Below are 25,708 nucleotides of genomic sequence, written 5' to 3'. Positions count from 1 at the left end.
ACACAAATATGAAAAAGCCCCTACGTAGACACCGCCTGTGCTGTTCCCAGTGTCTTCAAGCTGAACTCCATAAATAAAGGTGTGACATGCATTCTTTATTGAATCTTGGTGTGCTTTGTGCATTTCTCCCAGAACTGTGCAGTGTGAAACTTTGACTCTGTGCAGGAGCTTCCTGTAAATTATTTGGAATTAGGAATTATTTAAAGCAGCTGTTGCCAAATTCAATGCCAAATGTCAAAGCAACTCACTGCTGCGATGGATTCATTTGGGCATCCCTTGAGTGCTGTTCTTCTTTCTTTTGCACATCACAAAACAAAGCTGTCACTCGCAGCCTATTACAAAGATGCCAGCGCACTTTTTGTGACAGTCATGTGTCTCTGCTGCCTGTATTGTAGTAGACATATGATAGTATTAATGAGAATGGAGGAGAGACCTTAGCAATTGACTTTTGACACAAAGACAGAATGTGCATATCAGTACAGCAATGCTTGAAGACTAATTCCAGGTATGGCTATATTGTACATAGTTACTTTGCAACTATGCATATACCATACCTGGCAAATTCCCCAGCAAGATGGAAATCACGGAAGAAGACACTGCTACTCCTGCGATCTCCACTTCCTTCTGGGTCCAACTTTCAGTGGCTGCACTCCTGCTTGCTGAACACAGGAGGTCAGCTGCTTAGCTTTGCATTTTCTGAATGAAGGCAAAGCATTCTCTGATTGGATGAGATGGAAAGATGAGTCAATAGCATCACCAGGGGTGGAATTTCCAGCTTCCAGGTGCATCGGCCAGGTACAGCATATGCATAGCTGGATCAATATAACTATCTATGTGTCATATACAGTATATTATATAGAGACTTTTTTTGACCATACTTCTCTTGGGTCCAAATGTAAAATTACTTTTGTCCTCCTGTGGCACAGTCAGCTTGAAGCAGGCTGCTGGCCACCAACAGGTGAGAGCTGCTCTAGGCTCTGGGTGGATCTGAACCAAACATTATTGCAAGGATCTACCCTGCTGCCTGATTAGCAGTTGCATCTGCCTTTAAGCATATAGCTGAGAGCCAAAGTCAGCCGTGGCTGTCCCTGTCCCTGTTGATTCTCCAGTGAGCCCTGGAGGGGCAGAGCAGAAAGTAGTGAATGACAGTCACTGCTCTCCACTCTGAACACACTCTAGTTTTTGAGCTAATGTGGTATGGATATTTGGGGATTTTTTTTAAAGCCAATACTGCTCCTTTAATGCAATACACACAAAACTTTTTATGACAATTTTCAAACCATCCTAAAGTTCCATGTTTTCCCCTGGTTATCTGCACTGTTAATATTTAATATCTTCAACCAGTTTATTATAAACTTCTGCGGTGCAATTGAAAAAAAAAGACAGATCTGGCAGCCCTCACCATGCTGTCAGAAATGAGTCTAGAGATCAGACAGCTCAAGATGGGAATAGGAATGTTCCTTCCAAAACATGACAGCCGGGCTCATTATGAGTAATCAAACTTTGCGTGATGGATTAAATTAGAATTACCCTAAATGACTAGTTTGATAAAAGGTAGCTGTTACTCCGTGGCATGTAAGTGAAATGTAAGAGCCAAAAGGTCTCATGGTGCTGTACAACTCTGGGATAGTGGAAAGACTGGGTAATAGCTGACAGTGGGCAAATTATAATTAGTGAAATTTAAAGAGAAATTCCGGGGAAAAAGTGAAAGCATTCAGTGAGCCACATATGATATCTAGCAACATGAAAGCTTTCATAAATTGAAATTTCTGTTTGCCATATAGTAGACCTTTCAGTAACTTAACCAGTTTATCATTAAAAAGCCATCCTTGAGCTCCAGAAAAGTGATTTTACTGAGGCTGAGATAACCTGTGCTATCCGTCTGCTGCAGAAGCATTTCCATAAACTCCTCTTCCCGCCATTGATCAGACTGCAACATTGGAACTTTATAGAAAGACACAAGGTAAGAGGCTACAGCAGGGGCTGATCCATGTAAGACATTTGTGCACACAGCCAAGAACAGGATATACATGGCTGGGTCATCTCTGAACCAGTCTATGACGTAGCCAACCATGGATAGTGCCTTAAGAAAGAGAACACCCATCTGCAGAGAAAACTGATGATGGGATTGTTACGAGTGTACTGTGATTTCTGGTAGAGGTGATATATATCTGTAATGTCAGGGTAACACTTACAGTGCTGTAAAAATGTATTTACCCCCTTCCTGATTTTTTTTTGTATATTTGTCACACTTAAATGAGTCATATCGTCAAACAAATGTAAACATTACACAAAGATGACCCACATAAATACAAAATGCCATTTTTAAATGATGATTTCATTTAATAAGGGAAAAGAGCTGTCCAAACCTGCCGGTCCTATGTGAAAAATAAATTGCCCCTCCCCTTGCTAAACCAGAAATAAACTGTGTTTAACCACATTTTTTGAAAGCTGATTTAAATTTCAATTGCCACACCCGGGCCTGCTTACTGACAGACCTGTCGAATCAAGAATTCACTTAAAAAGAAGCTGTATGGCAAAGTGAAGCACGCAGAGATCTCAAAGACTAACACATCATGCCATGATCTAAAGATATTCAAGAACAGATGAGACACAAATTAATTGACATGGATCAGTCTGGAATGGGTTACAAAGCCATTTCTAAGATTTTGGGACTCCAGCAAACCATGGGGAGAGCTATTTTTCAGAAATGGAGAAAACTTGGAACAGTGGTGAACCTTCCCAGAGTTGGCCGGCCTACCAAAATTACTCCAAAAGCACAATGACGATTCATCTAGGAGGTTATAAAAGAACCCAGAACAACATCTAAAGAACTGCAGGCCTCACTTGCCTCAGTAAAAATCAGTGTTCATGATTCAACAATAAGAAAGAGACTAGATAAAAATGGCATCCATGGTAGAGTTCCAAGGTGAAAGCCACTGCTGACCAAAAAGAACACAAAGGCTTGTCTCACATTTGCCAAAAACATCTTGATTATCTCCGAGACTTTTGTACAAATATTCTGTGGACTGATGAGACAAAAGTTGAACTTTCTGGAATGGGTTTGTCCCATTACATCTGGCGTAAAAGTAACACAGAATTTCATAAAAAGAACATCATACCAACAGTCACACATGGTGTTGGTAGTGTGATGGTCTGGGGCTGCTTTGCGGCTTCAGGACCTGGACGACTTGCCATAATTGATGGAACCACGAATTCTGTGATGTACCAGAAAATCCTAGAGGAGAATATCTGGCTATCAGTTTGTGACCTTACGCTCAAACGCAGTTGGGTTATGCAGCAGGACAATGATCCAAAACACACCAGCAATTCCACCTCTGAATTGCTAAAAAAAAAAATCCAAAACAAAAACAAAATTAAGGTTTTGAAGTGGCCTAGTCAAAGTCCAGACCTAAATCTGATTGAGATGCTGGGGCATAACCCTATAGTGTGGCTGAATTAATACAGTTCTGCAAAGGAGAGTGGGCCAAAATTCCTCCACAGTGATGTGAAAGACTCATTGCCAGTTATCCCAAACACCTAATTGAAGTTGTTGCTGCCAATGGTGGCACAACCAGTTATTAGGTTTAGGAGGCAATCACTTTTTCACATAGGGCCAAGCAGGCTTGGATAGCTTTTTTTCTCTTAAGAAATTAAATCATCATTTTGTATTTTACTCAGCTTATCTGTGTAATATTAAAATTTGTTTGATGATTTGAATCTTTTAAGCATGTCAAATATGCAAAACAAAATCAGGAAGGGGGGAAATACTTTTTCATAGCACTCTTTATGTTCCTTAGAATGCACACACTTAACATAAAAAAAATCTGATGCTAGCTCCATCTTGGTGTCCTCTGGAAAAAGACACATACAAACCAGATCTCAGGGTCAACATGAGAGCAGTAGGAGTGTATTTCCTAACGCTTATGCTATGTTACTTATTCTATCTCTACTACACCAATCACATTCAAACTTCCCGGGCAAGTTTGAATCTGGTTAGTACAGTAGAAAAAAAGAAAAACCTTTTAGTATTATATTTTTCTTATGTAGTCAGGTGCTGGGCTACAGCAATATGGAGGAGACATTAAAATGTATTCTTCTCTCCCTCTATTAAGATATTGATGTTATGCTGCACCCTTCTCCTCTCAGCCAGCAGGGGGAGAGCTAAAGGCAAGGAAGCCCATAGACTTCTATGCAGAGCACTGAGAATCCTTGGAGCTGTCGTTTGAGACTGTAGCCATATAATGGGACAAATAGGCTCCTTCTACTATAGATCTCAAAAAGCACTGTGTAGTAGAAGTGGGAAGATGATTTTTAATAAACTGCTTGGAAAAGCAGTTTATTTTAACGCTTGGCAAACGCCTATCAACCGCCTCAAAACTGCGCACGGTTCGTTTGGGGAGCATTAAAAACGCTTCCCAAATGCCTGTCAAATGGTATAGGGGAGTTTGGCAAGAGTTAGAAATAAAGTCAAGTGTGAACGAGCCCTAAGTAGAAATTGGAGTATAAGTAAAAAATAATTAAAGTGCAGGTGTACAGTATCTCACAGAAGTGAATACACCCCTCACATTTTTGTAAATATTTTATTCTATCTTTTCATGTGACAACACTGAAGAAATGACACTTTGCTACAATGTAAAGTAGTGAGTGTACAGCTTGTATAACAGTGTAAATTTTCTGTCCCCTCAAAATAACTCAACACACAGCCATTAATGTCTAAACCGCTGGTAACAAAAGTGAGTACACCCCTAAGTGAAAATGTCCAAATTGGGCCCAAAGTGTCAATATTTTGTGTGGCCACCATTATTTTCCAGCACTGCCTTAACCCTCTTGGGTATGGAGATCACCAGAGCTTCACAGCTTGCCGCTGGAGTCCTCTTCCACTCCTCCATGACGACATCACGGAGCTGGTGGATGCTAGAGACCTTGCGCTCCTCCACCTTCCATTTGAGGATGCCGCACAGATGCTCAATAGGGTTTAGGTCTGAAGACATGCTTGGCCAGTCCACCGCCTTTATCCTCAGCTTCTTTAGCAAGGCAGTGGTGGTCTTGGAGGTGTGTTTAGAGTCGTCAGCATGTTGGAATGCTGCCCTGGGGCCCAGTCTCCGAAGAAAGGGGATCATGCTCTGCTTCAGTATGTCACAGTACATGTTGGCATTCATGGTTCCCTCAATGAACTGTAGCTCCCCAGTACTGGCAGCACTCATGCAGCCCCAGACCATGACACTCCCATCACCATGCTTTACTGTAGGCAAGACGCACTTAACTTTGTACTCCTCACCTGATTGCCACCACACACGCTTGACACCATCTGAACCAAATAAGTTTATCTTGGTCTCATCAGACCACAGGACATGGTTCCAATAATCCATGTGCTTAGTCTGTTTGTCTTCAACAAACTGTTTGCGGGGTTTTCTTGTGCATCATCTTTAGAAGAGGCTTCCTTCTGGGACAACAGCCATGCAGACCAATTTGATGCAGTGTGCGGTGTATGGTCTGAGCACTGACAGGCTGACCCCCACTCCTTCAACCTCTGCAGCAATGCAATTTCCCAAAGACAGTCTCTGGATATGATGCTGAGCACGTGCACTCAACTTCTTTGGTCGACCATAGCGAGGCCTGTTCTGAGTGGAATCTGTCCTGTTAAACCGCTGTATGGTCTTGGCCACCATGCTGCAGCTCAGTTTCAGGGTCTTGGCAATCTTCTTATAGCCTAGGCCATCTTTATGTAGAGAAACAATTCTTTTTTTTTAGATCCTCTGAGAGTTCTTTGCCATGAGGTGACATGTTGAACTTCCAGTGACCAGTATGAGAGCGATAACACCAAATTTAAGACACCTGCTCTCCATTCACTCCTGAGACCTTGTAACACTAACGAGTCACATGACACCAGGGAGGGAAAATGGCTAATTGGGCCCAATTTGGACATTTTCACTTAGGAGTGTACTCACTTTTGTTGCCAGTGGTTTAGACATTAATGGCTGTGTGTTGAGTTATTTTGAAGGGACAACAAATTTACACTGTTATACAAGCTGTACACTCACTACTTTACATTGTAGCAAAGTGTCATTTCTTCAGTGTTGTCACATGAAAAGAAATAATAAAATATTTACAAAATTGTGAGGGGTGTACTCACTTTTGTGAGATACTGTACTTTTGTATTAAAAACCATGTATGGATTTCCCAACCCCCATTCATCTATAAAGATTAAATATTGCACTTACACCTGCAAGATGTACTGGAACCTTGGTAAGCTGGAGATGTCTGAAAGCTCCTAGGAAAATCATTACGTTGACATCAAAACCACAGTGATGAGAAGTCTGAAATGTAAACCTAAGCAATTATCTTATGCCATTGGGTGGTATCTTTTGCTGCAGAGCTACCAAATCTGATAGGCATACTCTATCTTTGAATTCCCCCTTACACTAACCCTAATGGTGACCCTAACATTAACCCTTCTTGCAACCATAACAGTAACTCCTTTAACAATAACACTAAACGTTCTTGCAACCCTTATAGTAGCCCACATTGTACCCTGAGTTTTACTTTTCACTGTAACGTTGACATTAGACCTTCTTGTAACTCTAAGCCCCCTGTAACCATAATACTAACCCTGTAACTATACTGTCCATGTAACCCTACTATTAACCCTATAACTATACTCTCCATGTAAACCTAACACTAACCCTGTAACTATACTATCCCTGTAACCCTAGAACTAACTCCTGTAACCCTAACACTACTAGTAGTAGTTATAGTGGCCCTCCAAGTAACCAAAGCATGACTTTCTGCTGTAACACTGTCACTAATCCTCCTTTAACTCAAGCACCAACTCTTGTAACCCTAACACCAACACACCCTGTAGTCCAAGCTCTATCTACTGTAACACTGGTATTGACTTGTATCACTCATTCTATCCCTCCCTGTAATCCTAACACTAACTCTCCCTGTAACCCCAGCATTGACCCTCCTTGTAACCTGCACACTAAGCTTTTCTACAACCCTCACACTACGCCTAATGTTAACCCACCCTGTAATCCCTCATTGTATCCCTTGCTATAATGCTAATGCTAACCCTCCCTGTAGCCCTCACGTTGACCTTTTCTATAACCTTGACCCTCACACTATCCTTTACACTAAAACCACGCGTACCTTCGTTCCGCTGGTCTGATGCCTGCAAGTTTCCTCACTGGCACCGGATTCTTCTTCCTTGGTTCTTCCAGGCACTGGTCTTCAGCCATTTTGATTGGCCGGTGCTGGATGACATCACTCCCGTACTTGCTCAGGAGTGCAGTTATCCCGCCACACTTCCATTTTTCACATAGGACTGTGAATAGGTAAGTAAGTGTACTATATTGTAAAAAAGGCATTGCATGTCTCTCCTGCAATAAAAAGGTTGCCTGTTTGCAATTTTTTTTGTTTTGTACATTTATTTCGTCTTTTAACCCTCTTGCTTGCATACTACCCTCTAATGGGGTGGGATCCTTTGAGACAGACAATGCTTTTGCTGGGTGTTTCTGAAACTGTACCTCAAGCTCTGCAGATATCTGAAAAAGAATTGAGCCAAATATAAAGCAGAGGAATGGGGAATATGAGGTATCTGGGGACTCCTGTGCAAGAAATATACTGTCTCCATGCGCCCCAGTAAATAATATACTTCTTTTCTGTATTAAATAATGGCAGTTTTAGAACATGACAGCAGCCTCAGAGTGGTCATATAGGACAGTTATATATGTTTTGTCAATTCTGTACAGCAAACAGTGTTCTCTTAAATTATACACACATTGATGGCAATTCTAATCTTTCATGTTCAATTTGGTTATAATATCTCTTAAAATAAAGCACAAGGAAAAGAATCCAACCCGGTAAATGGCTGTGTTTTTTTCTTATCATTCTGTGTTTTTGAAGAATATTGCCTTGTTTTGCTTGTGTTGGAGAAGTTATTGCTGGAGTATGCCTCGGAGACCTGTTTAGATATACAGAACTTGTACTATGTCAGTTCGATATCAATTTATAGCAAAGCTTGGGGGAAATGTTTAGAATGAAAGGCTGTTGGAACCTAAGTACTACAACCTACATAACGCAAGTGGAACTTGTTACAGCCTGTGTGAGTGTAGATAAAATGGAAACTCTCGAGAATTCACAAAGAGGTACTTGACATTTCTCGTTTTGAGCCAAAGATACAGAATTTGGCATTAAGAAGGCTTTTAATTATACTATTCTGGAACAGAATGACTTGATGTAAAGTTAATGTTTATTAAACCTTGTTATCCTACGTTAACCAATATTAGCTCAATTATATACTTTTTACATTGATTAGTAGATAAATAATGCTTATTAATTTCACACATTGGGTTATATAATTGTAATAATTCTAGGCAGCCTGTAAGAATTGCAGCTGAATCCCTAGACATAAGATTCACAAGAATTTTGGTTGGTTGTCTGAATGGTCTATCTTCCATACCAGAGAGGATGTCCTAATCTGTAACAATGGTTTCTACTGGAGAAAAAGAAAAGCTGCCGCACAATGATGTTGTCACTGCAATCTTAATTTATTGCACAGATTACCACAATATTTTTTTACTCTTTCGAGGAAGAGAGGGAAATGTACTGGATCTTTAAAATGAATACCAGGATCCCTATGGTTATGAATTTTGAGTGGGGTGACACTCTTTCTTTCTCTCCCTGCAGATGGAATTTCTTCTATCTTCTTTTTTTCTATTGCATCCCTAGTTTCTACTGTTCAAACAATATGTAAAATATTATGCTGAATTTATGCTTTCTGCTATAGGTAATGCTCATATATTACATAATTACCTAGTTAGTCTGGCTGAAAAAAAGTCCATCCAGTTCAACCATAAAAAAAAAGTTAGAATCCTACACCCACCGTTGATCCAGAGGAAGGCAAAAAAAAAAGCAAAGCATGATCCAATTCGGTCCTGCAGGGAAAAAATTCCTTCCTGATCCCCCGAGAGGCAATCGAATATTCCCTGGATCAACATTACCTATAACTGTTAGTAACCAGTTATATTCTGTGTATCCAAGGAAGAATCCAAGCCTTTTTTAAAGCAATCCACTGACCTGGCCAGAACCAACTCTTGAGGGAGTCTATTCCACATTTTCACAGCTCTTACTGTGAAGAAACCTTTCCGTATTTGGAGATTAAATTTATTTTCCTCCAGATGTAAAGATTGCCCCCTTGTCCTCTGTGATGACTTCAGGGTGAATAATTCTACACCGAGTTCACTATATGAACCACTGATGTATTTATACATGTTGATCATATTCCCCCTTAATCTCCTCTTCTCAAGAGAAAATAAATTCAGTTCCTCTAATCTTTCCTCATAGCTGATCTCCTCCATGCCTCTTATCAGTTTGGTTGCCCTTCTCTGCACATTCTTCAGTTCCCCAATGTTCTTTATGTGAATTGGTGACCAAAATTGAACTGCATATTCCAGATGAGGTCTTACTAATGATTTGTACGGGGGTAATATGATATCTCTCTCTCTGGAGTCTATACCTCTTTTAATACAAGAGAGGATTTTGCTTGCTTTAGAAACCACAGCTTGGCATTGCATGCCATTATTAAGCTTGTGATCTACCAGAACTCCCAGATCCTTCTCCACCATTGATTCCCCCAGTTGTACCCCCCTAGCCCCTAGTATGTATGATGCATGCATATTCTTAGCCCCCACATAGTTGCCCAATTAAACAGTGCATTGAGGTCGGCTTGTAAGTTGGAGGCATCCTGTAAGGACATTATTCCACTGCACAGCTTGGTATCATCTGCAAACACTGAAATTGTATTTTTAATCTCAGACCCTATATCATTTATAAATATATTAAACAGTAAGGGTCCCAACACTGAACCTTGGGGTACACCACTAACAACCCTAGACCATTCAGAGTATGGCCTTTGTGTGTGATAGTTTAAATATTTCAAGATGACAACATAGAGGCAAACAAAAAATAGTTCTAGTAAAAAGTGGATGAAAAAAGACAGATCTACAGATATTTCTAGTAATGTTCATCAGCAGAATATATTCTAATTTTGTCCAATGCCGCAGGAAATTAATTTCCATAAAACTCTGCATCCCCTGATCCTTCCTCCCTGGTTATGTATGCAGTAAAGAAGCCTTTTCAGATTACCTAAAATGGTGTACATTCTTTTTTTTTTAAACTTTCTTTTACTATTTAAACTTTTAAAATAGACAAGGAATGAAATAAAGACAAAACACACCATTAAAAAACACATATTTCCAATGAGTAGAGAATAAGGCCGCACATATACCAAGAACAAAGTCCATAGGATTGTCCTAAGGACTGGTCATGACCCAGAAAGTACAAGTCAGTTATGTAAAATACACACATCAATCACATGGCAGTGGCATGACAAAGAATGCCATTGCACTAAAAAAGGAAATAAAAAAACAAATAAGAAACTATCAACCTATGATGGCTCTTTTGTAAAAGAAAGTGGACAAATTCTGAGATATATCAAATATTGTAGCTGCCCCAATTAAATCACAAAAAAGAATAAATGAAAGGAGAAAAAATAGAGAAATAAAAAAGAGAAGGAGCAAGAGAAGATAATGGTAACATTCCCATGACCGGGTACCATCAGCAAACTCCATATTGGCCAAAGCAACATAATGAGGCATTAAGAATATGATCGTGACTTCAAAAGATTCCAAGGATGCCATTAAATTGTGAACGTTTATTATTTAAGCGAGCAGTCAAATATTCCATATTTTAAACATCATGGATACATTTGTAAAGATGTACTCGGGAAGGGGGGTAATGTCTGCTTGCATTTCAAAGCAATCAGACACCTAGGTGCCATTAGAATATAGTTGAGCAGCTTAACAGCAGTTTTGTTGATATTTGGTGGAGGAAGCCCGAATAAAATATGAGTCGGCCCATTGTGTTTGTCATACAACCAAATTAATTGGCTGCGCTGCTGTGCTCCGTGACGCTGTACTTGTTAGATATTCTATTTTTTTTAGCTTGTGGATGTAATAGGAGATGCAGATATATGCAAAGATGGGAGGTAAAACCCAAACAATAGGAAGACTTTAGTCAGGAATGGGAGGAGAATCTCACTTTAGGAGTATCCAAAATAAGAAGCCTAGGGATGACTGAGACCCCCAGGTCCTAACAATATCAAATATCAATGTTTATATGGACTGATCCTTTAATAAAGGGTTTGGTTTGTGGAGGTGGGGGTCAGCTTAAGAATTAAGTTTAAGGGTTAATAAGGTCTCATTTTTTTAATTGTGATTTTCTGGTCCAGTGAGATTTTCTGGTGAGGTTCATTTTTCAACTGTAAGGCAGAAAAGGTGATATCCTCGCCAATTTTATTTCATTTAAAGATATTTAGCTGTCAAGAGCTGACATATCTCATTGGGGGAAAAAATCCACCCAGGCCAATTAAATCTTCCCCCAGTTCACCAGGGGGGTTCCTGAAAAGCTAACAAAATGCCGACAAACATAAACGCGATTCCCAATTCTACCCTAATTGCCAGGATTGAGAGAAAATCATCTCAAGACCATAGACACTTTTACTGATGTCTGAGTTCTGCAGTTAATATCCCATGGTTTACAGCAATGGTTTCCATGTTCTTTCCTCATCTGGCAGTCAGTTCCAGAGGGGAGATAAGCACAGTGTTCCCTTCCCGCACTGCACTCTCTGGTGCGGTTAGAAATTCAAAATAGTAATTGGATACACAAAAGTCTAACCAAATTAAAATGACTGAACTACTTTTAAAACAGTTGTCCACACACTGCGAGCTCTGTTTCTGAGTTCTCAGAACTGATTAGGGATTAGACTGGCTCCTTGTGCAGTAATATAGGTTAATTGAAAGACCTTGAAGAGTCAGCACCTTAAGTACAAGGAAAGTGAATGTACAATGAATATGGATAGTCATGTAATTACTTACAGCCATGAAACAATGTTATCACAAGTGTAAACTTACATATCTATGTTGCGTACTGCACAGTTATTTATCATCATTAGCTGTGTACCTTGTGTGGTGCTTTCTTGACAATTCAAACAATTAAAGAGGAGCTTTTGTAGAAAACAAGCTTTTAGAAAGACCATTGGAAAACTTTTTTTTTTGTGTTCAGTCAGTCATTCTTTCTGTTAGTATCCTCTAACTGCTTTATTCGGAAGAGGAAGGCCAACAAAGCCATCTGTTAAAGTGTTACTAAACCCAGGACCCTGTTTTCACTATATCTGGTCTCCCGGAGTACACAGAACATGAAAATGAAAGTATTTTAGTAAATATAAACTGCTAAATACCTTTTCTCATCAGCAGTTAGAGCAGTCTTGTGACTTCTATCAGTGTTCAGTACTGCACTGGTTAAAGCTTGTCGAAAGGAGTTTTCATTCTCCCCTGGTTGTCCTATGAGGCTGCATAACCCCTGACCCTCTGTCTTGACAGAGCTGATTGGCCCTTTGCTGATCATATGCCCTCTTGCAAGAAAAAAACAACTTTCTAGCAATGCAATCCAAACTGAGCATGTGCAGCTTGCCCCCAACACTCTGTTCTGTCAGGAGATGGATTGGGGACAGTAGAAGAAGAGAATCAGAGAAGACAGGATCAAACAGCATTTTTACACAATGCAGATGATTAACCCCTTATTTTCCACAGTGAGTATAACAAGCATGCTTTACTGCATATACAGACCGATTTTGTTTTTTTTAAGTGACATTTTTTTGTTAAAGTGACATTTAATGCACAAATGTATTAACCGCAACTACATTTGCATTTGAGTTTATTACTTCACTGGCTTCTTATATTAGTTTGGGACTTCAGCAAGGGGATCTTTCTTTCATAGTTCTTTGAAGGCTGTGTCATTCATGTGAATGAACCCTTAATGTCACTTTAACAAAGGATTGAATCTAGAGGTGCATACACTTGTAGCAAGCACCCCAGCATCTCTCTCACCTTGCTGGGGTGCTTGCTACAAGTGTATGCACCTCTAGATTCAGTCATTTTGTTAAAGTGATATTAAGGGTTCAATTACAACTCCGTGTATGCAATATACATTGACATGCTACATTGCATTTTTAAATGCACCACATTGTTCTAAAACATTTTTTCACCAAGCTTTATTTGTAAGAAAAAAACTTCAACAGACTATTTTGATGCTTGTGCTTATGCATGTTGCAGTGTGCTTACATTATTATTATACAGTATTTAGATAGCACCAACAGTTTGCTCAGCGCTGTACATTATAATGGGAGACAATACACGAGACAGCACAGTAACAATACAATACAATACACGAGGGGTTCGAGGGCCCTGCTCCTTGGAGCTTACAATCTAGGAGGGAGGGGAGCGTGGTACAGGAGGAAATAGCTGTGGGGGATGGTGTCAGGGCTCCAGGGTGTGACCAGAGGTATGTGACTGACGCAGGGAAACGCAGGCTTCAGATAAGTTATTAACAATATAATTTATTAAAGACTAACAATACAAACATAAACGCAGTGCAATACTAAAACATAACACAGTGCAAACGAAGCAAACCAAACCACCCACAGATAACAGTACATACAATGCAAGCGTCGTCAGGCAGGCCGGGTCAATAACAATCGGGCAGGTAGGTACAGGGGGTCAGGCAGAGAATGGTCGGGGTCACAAGCCAGGGATAAAACAGGAGAAGTCAGCAGAGGTCCGGATCAGGCAGGGTCAGCAACGAATCAGACATAGACAGGACCAGGAACAGGAATGCAGGAACAAGATACAGGGCCCAGGAAAACCACACACCAAGGCAGAGACTGCAGGTCTGGCCATCCCTTAAATACACCTGCATGATCAACTTCAGGTGTTTGGCTGGCTGCAGGGTTGAGTCTCTGATTGCTGGGAGCACCCGCTGGCCAGCCCTGGTACTGCAGCCCACAAGGCAGGTGAGTCCCACCATTACTGGCAAGTCCATTCCTGACAGATGGAGTAGTGGGAAGAGCAGAGGAGATGGGCAATTAGGTGAGGGCGGGGTAGGCTTCTCTGAAGAGATGGGTTTTCAGGGTGCACCTAAAGGTGAGGAGAGTAGGTGACAGTCTGATGGATTGGGGTAGTGAGTTCCAGAGGATGGGGGAAGCCCTGGAGAAGTCCTGGAGACGGGCATGGGAGGAGGAGACCAGGGAACTAGGTCTTGTGAGGAGTGGAGAGTAAGGTTTGGGTGGTAGATGGATATCAGGTCAGTGATGTAGTTTGGGGTAGTGTTATGAACAGCTTTGTACGTCAATGTTAATAGTTTGAATTTTATGCGTTGGGCAATCGGAAGCCAGTGGAGGGATTGGCAGAGGGGGGTGGCGCATACGGAGCGGTTAGTAAGGTGGATGAGTCTGGCCGCAGAATTCAGGATAGACTGAAGCGGGGATAGCCTGTGTTGAGGTAGGCCGGTGAGGAGGGAGTTACAGTAGTCAAGTTCGCGAGTCCGCAGTTTCCGGTGCGCGGTGACGCATTTCCGGCGTTTGACGCCATCTTGCTACACCTAGGAAGTCCCATGCACATGGAGTACACCCACACATCGGTGAGGAGGGTGGACTGGCAGAAAATGTGAGTGTTGTCACTCTATACTTTTTTGCAAATAAAGGAGTCATTAACTACTGCACTTAGAGGGCATTCTCTTTTTTGACTCACTGGACTGGTGAGTCATTGTCCTTCAGAAATATCCTGGTGGAGTGAGAGAAACAGGAGTCTCACAAAAAAAGAAGGAGAAAAGCTGCTGGTCTTTTGTGGAATAAGGATCCAGGGTGATCCTGCAAGCCTGCTGGCCCTTAGTGGTCACCGGGAGGAGGTGAGGAGGCAATTTAGCCACCTGTAGGAGAGGAGTTTGACACAAATCACCATTTTTCATCACTACACATCACATGATTCGGTTATCACTTGATGGACTGAGTGTTTTAAGAATATTCAAGAATTGAAATATATGTTTTTATACACTTTTTTGGCACTTTAGCACGTTGTTCACTTTATATAGGATATAATTATATATGATCACTTTATGTTATGTCTTTTATGCACCAACAAGACTTGGAGACACTAGGTATATTATTTAGATCACTTGAGGTATTTATTTATATCTTTTTGATATACTTTTATTATTTCACTTTATGAATTGGTCACTTATTTATTTGGTCACGTATTATAAATGGTTATATTTATATATATATATTTTTATATCTATTTTAGAGCGCCACACTATTTATTTATCTAAGTAGTCAAGTCGTGATATAATAAGGGAGTGAATGAGTTGCTTTGTAGTTTCTGAAGTTAGGAACGTGCGCATTTTGGAGATGTTGCGGAGGTGGAGTCTGCATGAGTTTGTCAGCGATTGGACCTGGGGCTGGAAAGACAGATTGGAGTCTAGAATGACACCTTGTACTCTGGCTTGCGGGGTGGGGCTGATGGTGGCATTGTTGGTCATGATGGAGAAGTCGGGGGGGGGGGGGGCGCGGGCTGGGGGGAAAACTAAGAGCTTGGTTTTGGCAAGGTTTAATTTGAGGAAATGGGGTGACATCCAGTCTGATATGACGTTCGGGAGGCTAGTGATTCGGGCGGAGACTGAAGGGGTGGGGCGGGGGGTAGAGAGATAGATTTGGGTGTCATCGGCAAAGAGAGGGTAGTTGAAGTCGTGGGAGTTGACCAAGGGAGGAGGTGTAGATGGAGAAGAGAAGGGTCCCGAGGACAGAACCTTGGGGGACCCCAACAGAGAGGGGGATTGAGGGGGAGGTGGCAGCATTATAGGTAACACTGAAGGAGCATTGTGATAGATAGGATTTACATGCATTTCTTACATTAATTTATACGTGTTACATTCAGTAGTGCCTGTTCAGTGCACTGGTGTGAACTGCCCCAAATGAAATGCATTGCTTTTACAATGTATATGCTCAGTCATTCACCAATACATTACTGTGAGAGCCTTTATTGAATATATAAAATAAATGCCAATGTACTCACAAATGGAGTTAAGATCAAGTGCATAAACTAATTCTCATCAAACCATTGGACATATGTACACCAGCTGGGTCTTAGCTTACGTGTTTCAAGGGCGATGCCCTCTTACTGAGAGCAAGGTCATCACCCTTGAAAAGCGCAATCTGCGCCCTATCTGGTAGATATGCTTCTGATGGTTTGATGAGAATCGGTTTATGCACTTCTTAATTCCATTTGTGAGTACGTGGCATTTATTTTACATATATTCAACAAAGAGTCTCATGTTAATGCTTTAGGCAGGTGCACCTCCTTACTATGCTTGTTTTTCAGTATTGGTTTCCTCCGTACTGAAGAAGCCAGAAAGGCCACTACAGTGCGTGCAGTAGAGGGTGTCAGAGATGGAGACTTCCAGTTAATCCCCATGAGAATATTGAAGAGATGTCCATTTGGACCTCCATTTGGACTGAGTTATCTTGAGGGCCTTTCTTTCCAAAATGAGGATTAATGTTTTGTTTGTTTGCTTATTGATCAATACATGCTAGTGCAAATGGTGTGAATGGACCCTTAAAGCACAGAGTATTGACTTTGCCACTGATGTCTTATGAAATTAGGGACTCCAGCAATAGGAAACCTCTGATATATTTCCTTGTTCCCACCCAACTTGCCGATTTTGGCATTTCTCTTCCAATTTGGTGTGGTGCCTGGTACAGATATGTACACCTCTAGGTTCATTCTGAACTTGGCAGGTGGAGGGGACAGGAGTGCCGGTGGGGGACCCAAGAAGGGGAGGATCAGGGCTGCTCTGTGCAAAACCACTGCACAGAGCAGATAAGTATACTATGTTTGTTTCTTTTAAATAATAACATTTTTGCCTTTACAATCACTTTAACTTCGCTAGGCTTTATTTGTACAGGAGACTTCACAAGACTTTTGACTCTTGCATTTATGCATGTTGTGGTGCATTTACATGGATTTACATGCCTTGCACTAAAAAAAGTAGGGCCTGTTTAATGCATTGGTGAGAAGTGCTCCAATTAAAATACATTGCTTTAACATTGTAAATGCACTGGCCTGCGTTGATCAACACATACCAGAACATCTGATGTGAATGGACCCTTAAAGTGATACTAAACTCAGGACCCTGCATTCACTATATCTGGTCTCCCACAGTACACACAACATGGAAATGCAATTATTTTTGTAAATATAAACTGCTAAATACCTTTTCTCATCAGTGGTCAGAGCAGTCTTGTGACTTCAGCAGAGCACTGGTTAAAGCTTGTAGGAGGAGTTTTCTATCTGCTTTAGGAGGTTGTGAAAGTCCTGATCCTCTGCCTGGACAGTGCTGATTGGCCCTGTGCTGATCACATGCGCTCTTCCAAGAAAAAAAAAAACCCTCTCTAGCAATACGCACCAAACTGAGCATGTGACTACGGATTCAGTCTTCATCAGGTGGTCCTTTCAACCAGAGGCGGGGCAGAGAAGTCAGGATCAAACAGCCTTTTTACACAATGCAGAGTATTAACCCCTTAGGTTCCACAGTGAGTATAACAAGCATGCTTTACTGCATATACAGACTGATTTTACTGTTGTGGGTTTAGTAACACTTTAAAGGATAAGTTCACCTTTTGTAACATGTTACATGTTCCACCCATATGAAATGTTGCAAAAGGACCAGCCCCCGCTCTCCTGTTGTGACAGCTAGTGGGGGATCTTCTTGCCCCTGCTAGCAATCACAATTTTAGAAAAACATGGCTGTGCAGCATTCTGCCTGCCCAGACGCGTAACTTCACAGTAATTTGTAAATGGGAAAACTGCAAGTTATGAAAGCCTGTGCGGCTGTCGGCTTGTAGTTCTCAATAAATGACCACAGTACTGTTGAACACTGTGGTAGTTCATTGATTCTTCCTGTCAGAGTGTATCTGCTTGCCTGTACGAGGTATGAGCACACAGATACACTGACAGGTCTGCAGGAGTCCTGCATGGCACCAGCAATCTGTTGATCGCTAGTGCAATGCTTCCCGGGCTCCCTGCAAAAAAAAAGTGTATTTATTATTTTTTGTTAAAAAGTGAACTTATCTTTTAAAGCACAACATTTGAACTTCTCCACTGGCTTCTCATATCAGTTTGGAACTCAAGCAATAGGATCTCTCTGCCAAAATGCCTTATTCCCATCCACCTTGAAGGTTGTAGCATCCCTCTCCCACCTTGGTGGGGTTGCATTTTCTCCTGTTGCATTCTTTATAATAAAGAATAAACATTCGAGAGGATGAGTAGGACTCCTAATTATTCGCCGCAGCACAAACAAATATCAATAGCAGACTTCCCAAGGCATACAAGAAATGGATAAGAGGTTTAACTCTTCAGACTCAACTAATAACAAATATTTTTTGGGTGGACAGATCCTTAAAAAGGCATGTTTTCCTAAATGTCCTATTCTTGAAAGTGCTAATGTGTAATTGATAGCCTGATATTTTCCACACTGAGCACCATTGAATCCTTTATTTGTCTCCACAGCAAAGTGGTCTTGTAGCTTTCAGAAAAGTAATGTAAACCATAGTACTTGTTGCTTCAATGAGCCTTTAAGTGCTTTGAAATTCCATGTTGTAAACAGCAATAAATATCTATTTCAGAATATAGCCAGTCTGTCACATGGCAAGACATCTCTTTTTAATCTTTAGGTGACAGGGTTGGCGCATTGCATATTATATTGCTACATTTTTATGTCCTCTTACAAGTCTCATAATTATTATAAAAAAGATGCAGTGTGATGGATGCAGTTACCGTAGTTGAAATCACTGTGTTTATATGTGAGTAGTAGCCAATGGGACTAAATGGATGTACGATCTATACTGAACGTGAATGACACACGAAAGGTAAGATCACAGTATTCTAAAGCAGAGTAAGACACTGCACAAGTTGTTTCTACATTTTCAATTCATGCTCCTTATGCTGAGCAATCAGGAATGGGAGGTGTGTGGCTTTTAAGTCTTTGAACACAAAAACTTTTTTTTTTATTGCTAGATAAGAGCTTGGCAACAGCTCTCACCTAACCCTATTTAAAACCCAACTGAATCTTCAGTTTAAATAAGCTACATATATTGTAGATGTTTCTGAAGAAAAGGTGTTCAGTGGTGTTTTCTTTATAAAACAGTCAGATTTTGGGTAGAAAATCCTGCCAAAAGCTGCAGAGTGGGGCCCTTGCTCACTGTGTGGAAGCAGTGGTCTCATTGTAGAGATCAGACATGGCCCCTTCTAAGTCACATCTATAGCTCTGTGGTCAGCTAAGCTCATGCTCCCCACTGATGGAATAATGAAGGCGTAAAAGAAAGCTTGAGATAAAGAAAAGTCAGAAAAGAAAAGAGCATAGCTAGCGAAAGAGATGGGAACGTGAGGTAGGTGGGGGGGGAGGAATAAAATTTTTTTGAAAAAGGGGATGTTAAAGTGAATAGTTATGGATAGAATAATTCATATAATTTTGTACGAGCCACAAAGATAGTCATATATTGTAGGATGCAATACGTGCAGGATCGGTCAAAAAGGCAGCTCGTGAGTCAAGAATCCGAAATGAAGGCCACGATGCCGAGTCTCAGCCCATCCAGATATGCACCAAATGAGTCTTCAAAGGACAGGGCGTTCCCTAATACAGCATAGTGTCTAATCATTCAGTCGGGGGGTATAGGCTGTTCATGAACTAAGAGGCGATAGGTAGTGGTGGTTTTGAAACGGCTCCAACAAGCCCAAGTCTTCCTGAATCTCTTGGGATGTTCTTTTGCTACAGAGATCAGTTCCTCCATTTCCTCTATTTTGTTGATCCTAGCAAATCATTCTTGGATAGTGGGAACATGTGTTGAGCGCCAGTGGACTGGGATACACTGTTTTGCCGCGTTGACCATGTGCATGGCAAATGATTTACGGTACGTCCTAAATGGAAGCGTGGAATGGTGGAGCAAGAATTGTGCGGGGGAGAGGTCTAATGAGTACGTGGTTACTTGTGTGATTATGGGTTGGATTTTCTCCCAGAAAGGCTGCAGAAATGGGCAGTCCCACCAGATATGCAAGAGTGTACCCGTCGCTTGGTGACATCTCCAACACGAATCTGAGATGTTAGGGTCAAATTTGTGAAGCAGGGATGGATCTCTATACCATCTAGAGTATAGTTTAAAATTGTTTTCTTGTGTAGACACACATATGGACCGTTTGTGTATATGTTCGTAAATGTGATCACAGTCTTTTGGCGAAAGTTGGAGTTGCAAGTCAGAGCACCAGGCCTTGCAAGCTTTCCTGGACAGAAGGTCGATGGTGTTTTCGAGGCATGTGTAGAGCTTAAATATAACATGTTTCTGGGAAATGTTTGCACCTGCATGTGGCTTACAGTTCGTACTATCAGAAGGAATTCTTTTCATCTCCATATGACTAATATTTTGGGATTTATGATTATTATTATTACATCGAGTTTATATAGCGCCAAAGGGTTTGCTCAGCGCTGTACAATAGGGGCACAATACATGGCACAGTACAACAAAAACAGACAGGGTACGAGGGGTAAGAGGGCCCTACTCTTTCAAGCTTACAATCTAGGAGGGAGGGGGTAGTGGAACAATATGAAGTGGCTGAGGGGAATGAAGTGGCTGAGGGGGATGAAGTAGTGGGAGGAATGAGGGAGAATGGCTGTTAGGTGAGGGTGGGGTAGGCTTCCCTGAAGAGATGGGTTTTAAGAGATGATAGATTAAAATATATTCCTTCTAATCTTTGGAAAATGACAAATGATTGCAGACAGTTCAGAGCCCGGCAGCTGTAGAGTGTTGAAAGGACCCAATGGCTTGCCCCCAGTGAGGTGACAGTTGTCTAGGTTTACGTGTATAGCAACAATCTTACAAGACCTTGTCAGAAACCCGTTAACAGCTAGGTGTTAACCTCTTCAATCTCCAGGCCAAACTGTATAATCAGATGTTAAATTTTGAACATTTGTCTATTACTGACCAGTGAATTAGGAATATATCTGTAATACTATCTCTCTTCTATATTTAATATCATACCTAGTATACTTTAAACTAATTTTCCTTTCAAGCATGTACAACTTGGACACATTAGACATGTGTATTGTTCTTTTGTGCTAAATATTCATGATTTAAAGGAAAGAGAAACGGGGAAATACAATCAGTAATGTAATAAATAAAAGACTAGTAAGCCCTCCTGGTATCTAAAATAATGACAAAATAAAATAATTTTAGAACTACAAAACTGTATTTAATGCCTAGATCTGGGAAGGTAAAAAATAATTAAAATTGTCTTCTTAGTGCAAAGTCCTGCAATCTTCCTCCTTGCTGCTTCCAGTTGTGATGACACTGGTCATTGAAGCCTCCCTTTTTCCAGTTTAATGACCATACTTTGAGAAAACTGTTATTAGCTTACAGTTCTGCTTTAACACATTGGATTTGTTTTGCAACTGTATTTATCTGTTTGGCCTGAGTTCTGCTTTCATTATCATACAACCAACTAATGTGTGCATCAGCAGTGTGACATCTATATACCTGAGAATGTTATATAAACTGGAAGGGTTATGTTTTTTTAAAATATATCTGTTTTCATAACTGTTCCAGCTGTATGTTTCATTTCAAGACTCAATATAATAATCTAAACCTCATGAACATCAAAGACCGCTAAGGAAAAACATAAGATCTAAAGAGTAGCATTTTGTATATTTTTTTGTAAAAAATAAATAATGACTGTGATCAAAGCTGTAATTTGTACTAAACTTTAAAGTTTTTTTCTCTGTCATGTTTAATCGGTGCAACTCTATTTGTATCTACCCTGATCAATGTTGCAGTGCAAGTACCAAGTAGTATTTTGTGTTTTTAACGGGTAGATTTTCATTCTTTCAGAGAGTGTGGATTATGGACCAGTGTTTGTCCAAGAGCCAGAAAATGTAATATTCCCCATGGATTCTGGAGAGAAGAAAGTGGCACTTAATTGTGAGGCGAGAGGATTTCCTGGCCCGAGTTATAGGTACATACACTGACTATGAATGTTCCATTGCAGATACGTCTTGCATTTACCATTAGTTATTCATGATCATCTCATATCCAACAGCTTTGTAAATGCAAAGTAATAACTTAAAATAAATGACCTGCATGTAACCTTTACTATTAGCCATGCAAAAGTCACCATTACTGTACATTAGTTTTTAATGAGACTCTGTCATTGAGAAGAAAAAGGGCAAATTGCTGCAGGTATATTGTGTAAACATCTAGAGGTGGGCATACCTTCTGAAGCCTCCCAAACCTTCTGGTCATAGCCCAATGCTTAGTCATTCTGAAATGCAAAGCTCGTACACTTCTGTGTAGTGTTGGTGCTTGTTCATAGATCCAACCCCATACATTTCTATCAGACAATAGAAAAATACAAGAGGGGCAGGCAAGCGTGGTGTGTGCATCTCTAGGTTCAGCAGTTTGTCCATTCAGCCCACCCATCTGAACTGAAAAAAATAGGGTTCTGTGTTGCTGGGCTTTGGGCTTTTGTCAATAGCATCCATTTGACATCAGATTTAGATGCTTCTGTGATCATTCAAAATTCACTGACAGGTGCATGTGACCTGTAGCTTACTTTCTTCTGACCTGCAATTGACCTCCTTTCAAGTGGGTTATACGGGAATGAAAAACCTGTTTGAAACAAACAAAAGCCCATTGACAGAAGTCTTTCTAAAAATACTAGTCATCTGGCTTCTTTGCCAATCGAGTGGTTCATGTCTTCTTTTTGTGTCATTGACCTAAAACAAGTATGGTTGTCAGGAATTATGATTTTGGCTGCTGCTTACTTGTTTTACATCAAATATGTAAAGTATTAGAATTAGAGTCTACCAGAGAGTGGCCTCTTGGCCTCATATTCAGCATTTTCAGGCTGAGGAAAGACTGCCTGAAATGAGTTTGATATATTACTTCCCATATGATCAGGGCTATTTAACGCAGCCAGAAGTAGATAGTCACATTCAACTGGACAAGTGTCTTCCTCAGCTCTAATAAGAGTCATAAACATCCCCCAACATTTATTTCCTATCTCAAGCACCATGATGCAATTTATCAAGGCAGGTAATGATTGCCCAAGAACAGGATGGGTTGTGTGAAAATTTGTGAATCCACACAATTCTAATTAAAAAATTCCCCCTTTCATGGTGTCATGATGTCTGGTACAGGTGTTGATTATTAGACTTGCATAACTGAAGGCTTGAATGCTTACCAAGTACCAAGCACAGAACGCATCAAATCAGACTGGTGATTCTTGGCCATTAAAATTGTCATTTATACAAACTAGTAATTAGCTAAAGGAACGGAGGCACATAGAGGGATCGTAGCACCGCATCCCCAACATTAAATAGACAAGAAAAAGTTTCAAAGATAAGATCATCCACAATTCTTTATTACAAAAAAGATTTTTAAAAAGACAACTGTATGTTAAAAACAAAGCAAATTGGAGGGAGTTTTTTTGATAGTGTACAATTTCACATATCATAGTTCCCAATGATTTAACATACATTGTGTGATGTATCCTGACATGTTTTGCCCATTCGGGCTTCCTCAGGGGATACAATCTATCATCCTATAAAGGAACCATATATATAGATTCAATGTGATCAAATTAAAGGCATATGAACTAGTTTAGAGCCAGCTGGTCCTGATTTCACCCTGACCAGGGCAAGTATTTGGTGTGCTACAAGAGGGGTACACAATTGAAAATCTGTCCATTATTCACTGGATGGACAAACCTCATCAATACTGAGTCCCTGTAAATACAAACTGATCAAGGTAAATTGTTGCACACACGGGAAAACTCAGTCCTAGTAGACCTCCAATCAGTTGATCACACGTTAGACATGCAGCAAAAAAGCTCCACAAGCTGGAAGCTCCACAAGTCTCCACTTGATGTCTCGTCTAGTCCGATGTCAAATGTCTAGTTAAAAGTTAGTTTTGACCCTGCAATGCGTCACAGTATACACAGTGATCTAACTGGGCTATTGAATGTCACATTTGGTAAAACAGAACACCATCCTAAATGAAGATAGTCCTTCTCACATCGAGGAAGACCTTATTTAATATAGATTTATTCTAAAGTGCCATTAACCATTTGGACAAATTACAATTTACTCTGCTAAAGTCAGACCAGTTCAAGAGCTTGGTATGGCTTACTGCCCTTACAAATTAAAGACATTAATAACTCCATCAAACTCAAATAAATATGAAAAAGATCTTTTTTTTTCAGTGAATGCCAGATTGTAATAACAATACACGACAGTACGCTTGTGTGAATGGCAATGCAATGCTGGTCAAACTTTTGAAAACCGGTAATAGGATGACATGGAATTGAAATGTCCATAGCACAGTACCACAAACAGATTCAATTGTGTCATGGTTTACTTCTAAATGATTACATTTATGGCCAAAATCAAATGATAACACTGTAATGCCAGTCAAAAGGTGATTTTGATTAATTCCTACTGCAGTTTAGATTGTTTTGCCATGCATACACAGGAACTGATCATAAACATGAGTGGCAGATAGTCACGACTGTGAACTGTCCACGTCAATGCAATTATTTTTTTCAACTTTGTGATAAAGCTGTCAATGTGTATGATCAGCATTGTGGAAAGATATAAGCAACCAAATTTCCCCAACGTATGAAATAGATGGAGGAAGAGCTGCTTTTTCTTCTCCAATTACACCCACAAACAATAAATTCTACTGAACTAATTATACTTATCACTACCATTATCATTCATATCGCTTTTCTCTGAACGTGCTCACTGCGATGCATGATAATTTCTATTGTTAGCTATATAAAGATGCTGTTTTTAATTTCATTTTAAAGCTTCTTAAGCTTTGTTTTTCATTTTGTCCATATTTATGATTTCTTTTCAAGATGGCTTCGCAATGGAACAGAAATAGACTTGGAAAGTGATTATCGCTACACTCTAATAGATGGAAATTTAATCATCAGCAGTCCAAATGAGGTGAAGGATTCTGGCCAATACCAATGTATAGCATCAAACACCTTGGGCAGAGTTCTTAGTAGAGAGGCTACACTTCAGTTTGCATGTGAGTAATGCTTCCCCTGGTACTTAGAGCAAATAGAAGTTTTAGAAATTGTTTTAGGAAATTAAAGTAGTTTGACCAGAGGTCATTGAAACTTAGTTAGACCAAATTTAGCAGCGTCAGTATGGTTTGGTTAACTTGATATAGTAATTGCTTTATAACCAATCTGCCTACCTAAATATTTTTACAGTATGTTTAAGGACATATAAAGCCATTATCTGGTGCATTGGTTTTTATTATAAGTTGTCAAATGTACATACATGTTTAAAGAATGCAACTTACACTTGAAAGCTTATAGTAAAAAAATAAATAAATAAATAAATATATTAAAAAACCCAAATATATATATATAAAATGTATTTCCTTATTTTTTTTCAACAGATACAGCCTGTCAACTGCTGTTGTCCGTGTCCTTATCTCTATGTAAGACACAGTGGCAGCTGAGGAGGCAGGTTTTTTTTTTAAACAATTGGCTATCAGTGATCACATGGTTGGGAACCGTGTCATGATAAAAAGTGACAAAAAATAACAGGTATATTAACAGGCATAAAAAAATTAAATAATTAATTTAAAAAGTGTGCATATTATTATTATTATTTTTTTTTATGTAATTAATTTAATTTGTATTTAATGTATGTTCTATTATTATTTTAATATTATTATTACTGGTCATAAGGA

General features: G+C 40.0%; 1 protein-coding gene across 1 annotated transcript in view; it reads left to right on the top strand.

Annotated features, from left to right (window-relative positions):
• The window catches only part of LOC149454008 (contactin-5-like), a gene marked incomplete at its 3' end in the record, with an annotated part of 1,251,777 nt that extends 1,226,744 nt beyond the window's left edge, over positions 1-25,033 (top strand). The window contains exons 8-9 of the mRNA XM_089687921.1: positions 21,830-21,953; positions 24,858-25,033. Of these exons, the coding sequence (XP_089544047.1) occupies positions 21,830-21,953; positions 24,858-25,033 (300 nt within the window). The remainder of the gene's footprint in view (positions 1-21,829; positions 21,954-24,857) is intronic.
• Between the last annotated feature and the right edge of the window lie 675 nt (positions 25,034-25,708).

This window comes from Staurois parvus, unplaced genomic scaffold (genome assembly GCF_062004578.1).
Source record: "Staurois parvus isolate SC_StPar_1 unplaced genomic scaffold, SC_StPar_1.0 ptg000440l, whole genome shotgun sequence".
NCBI lineage: Eukaryota > Metazoa > Chordata > Amphibia > Anura > Ranidae > Staurois > Staurois parvus.
This window is presented reverse-complemented; position numbering and strand designations above follow the sequence as displayed.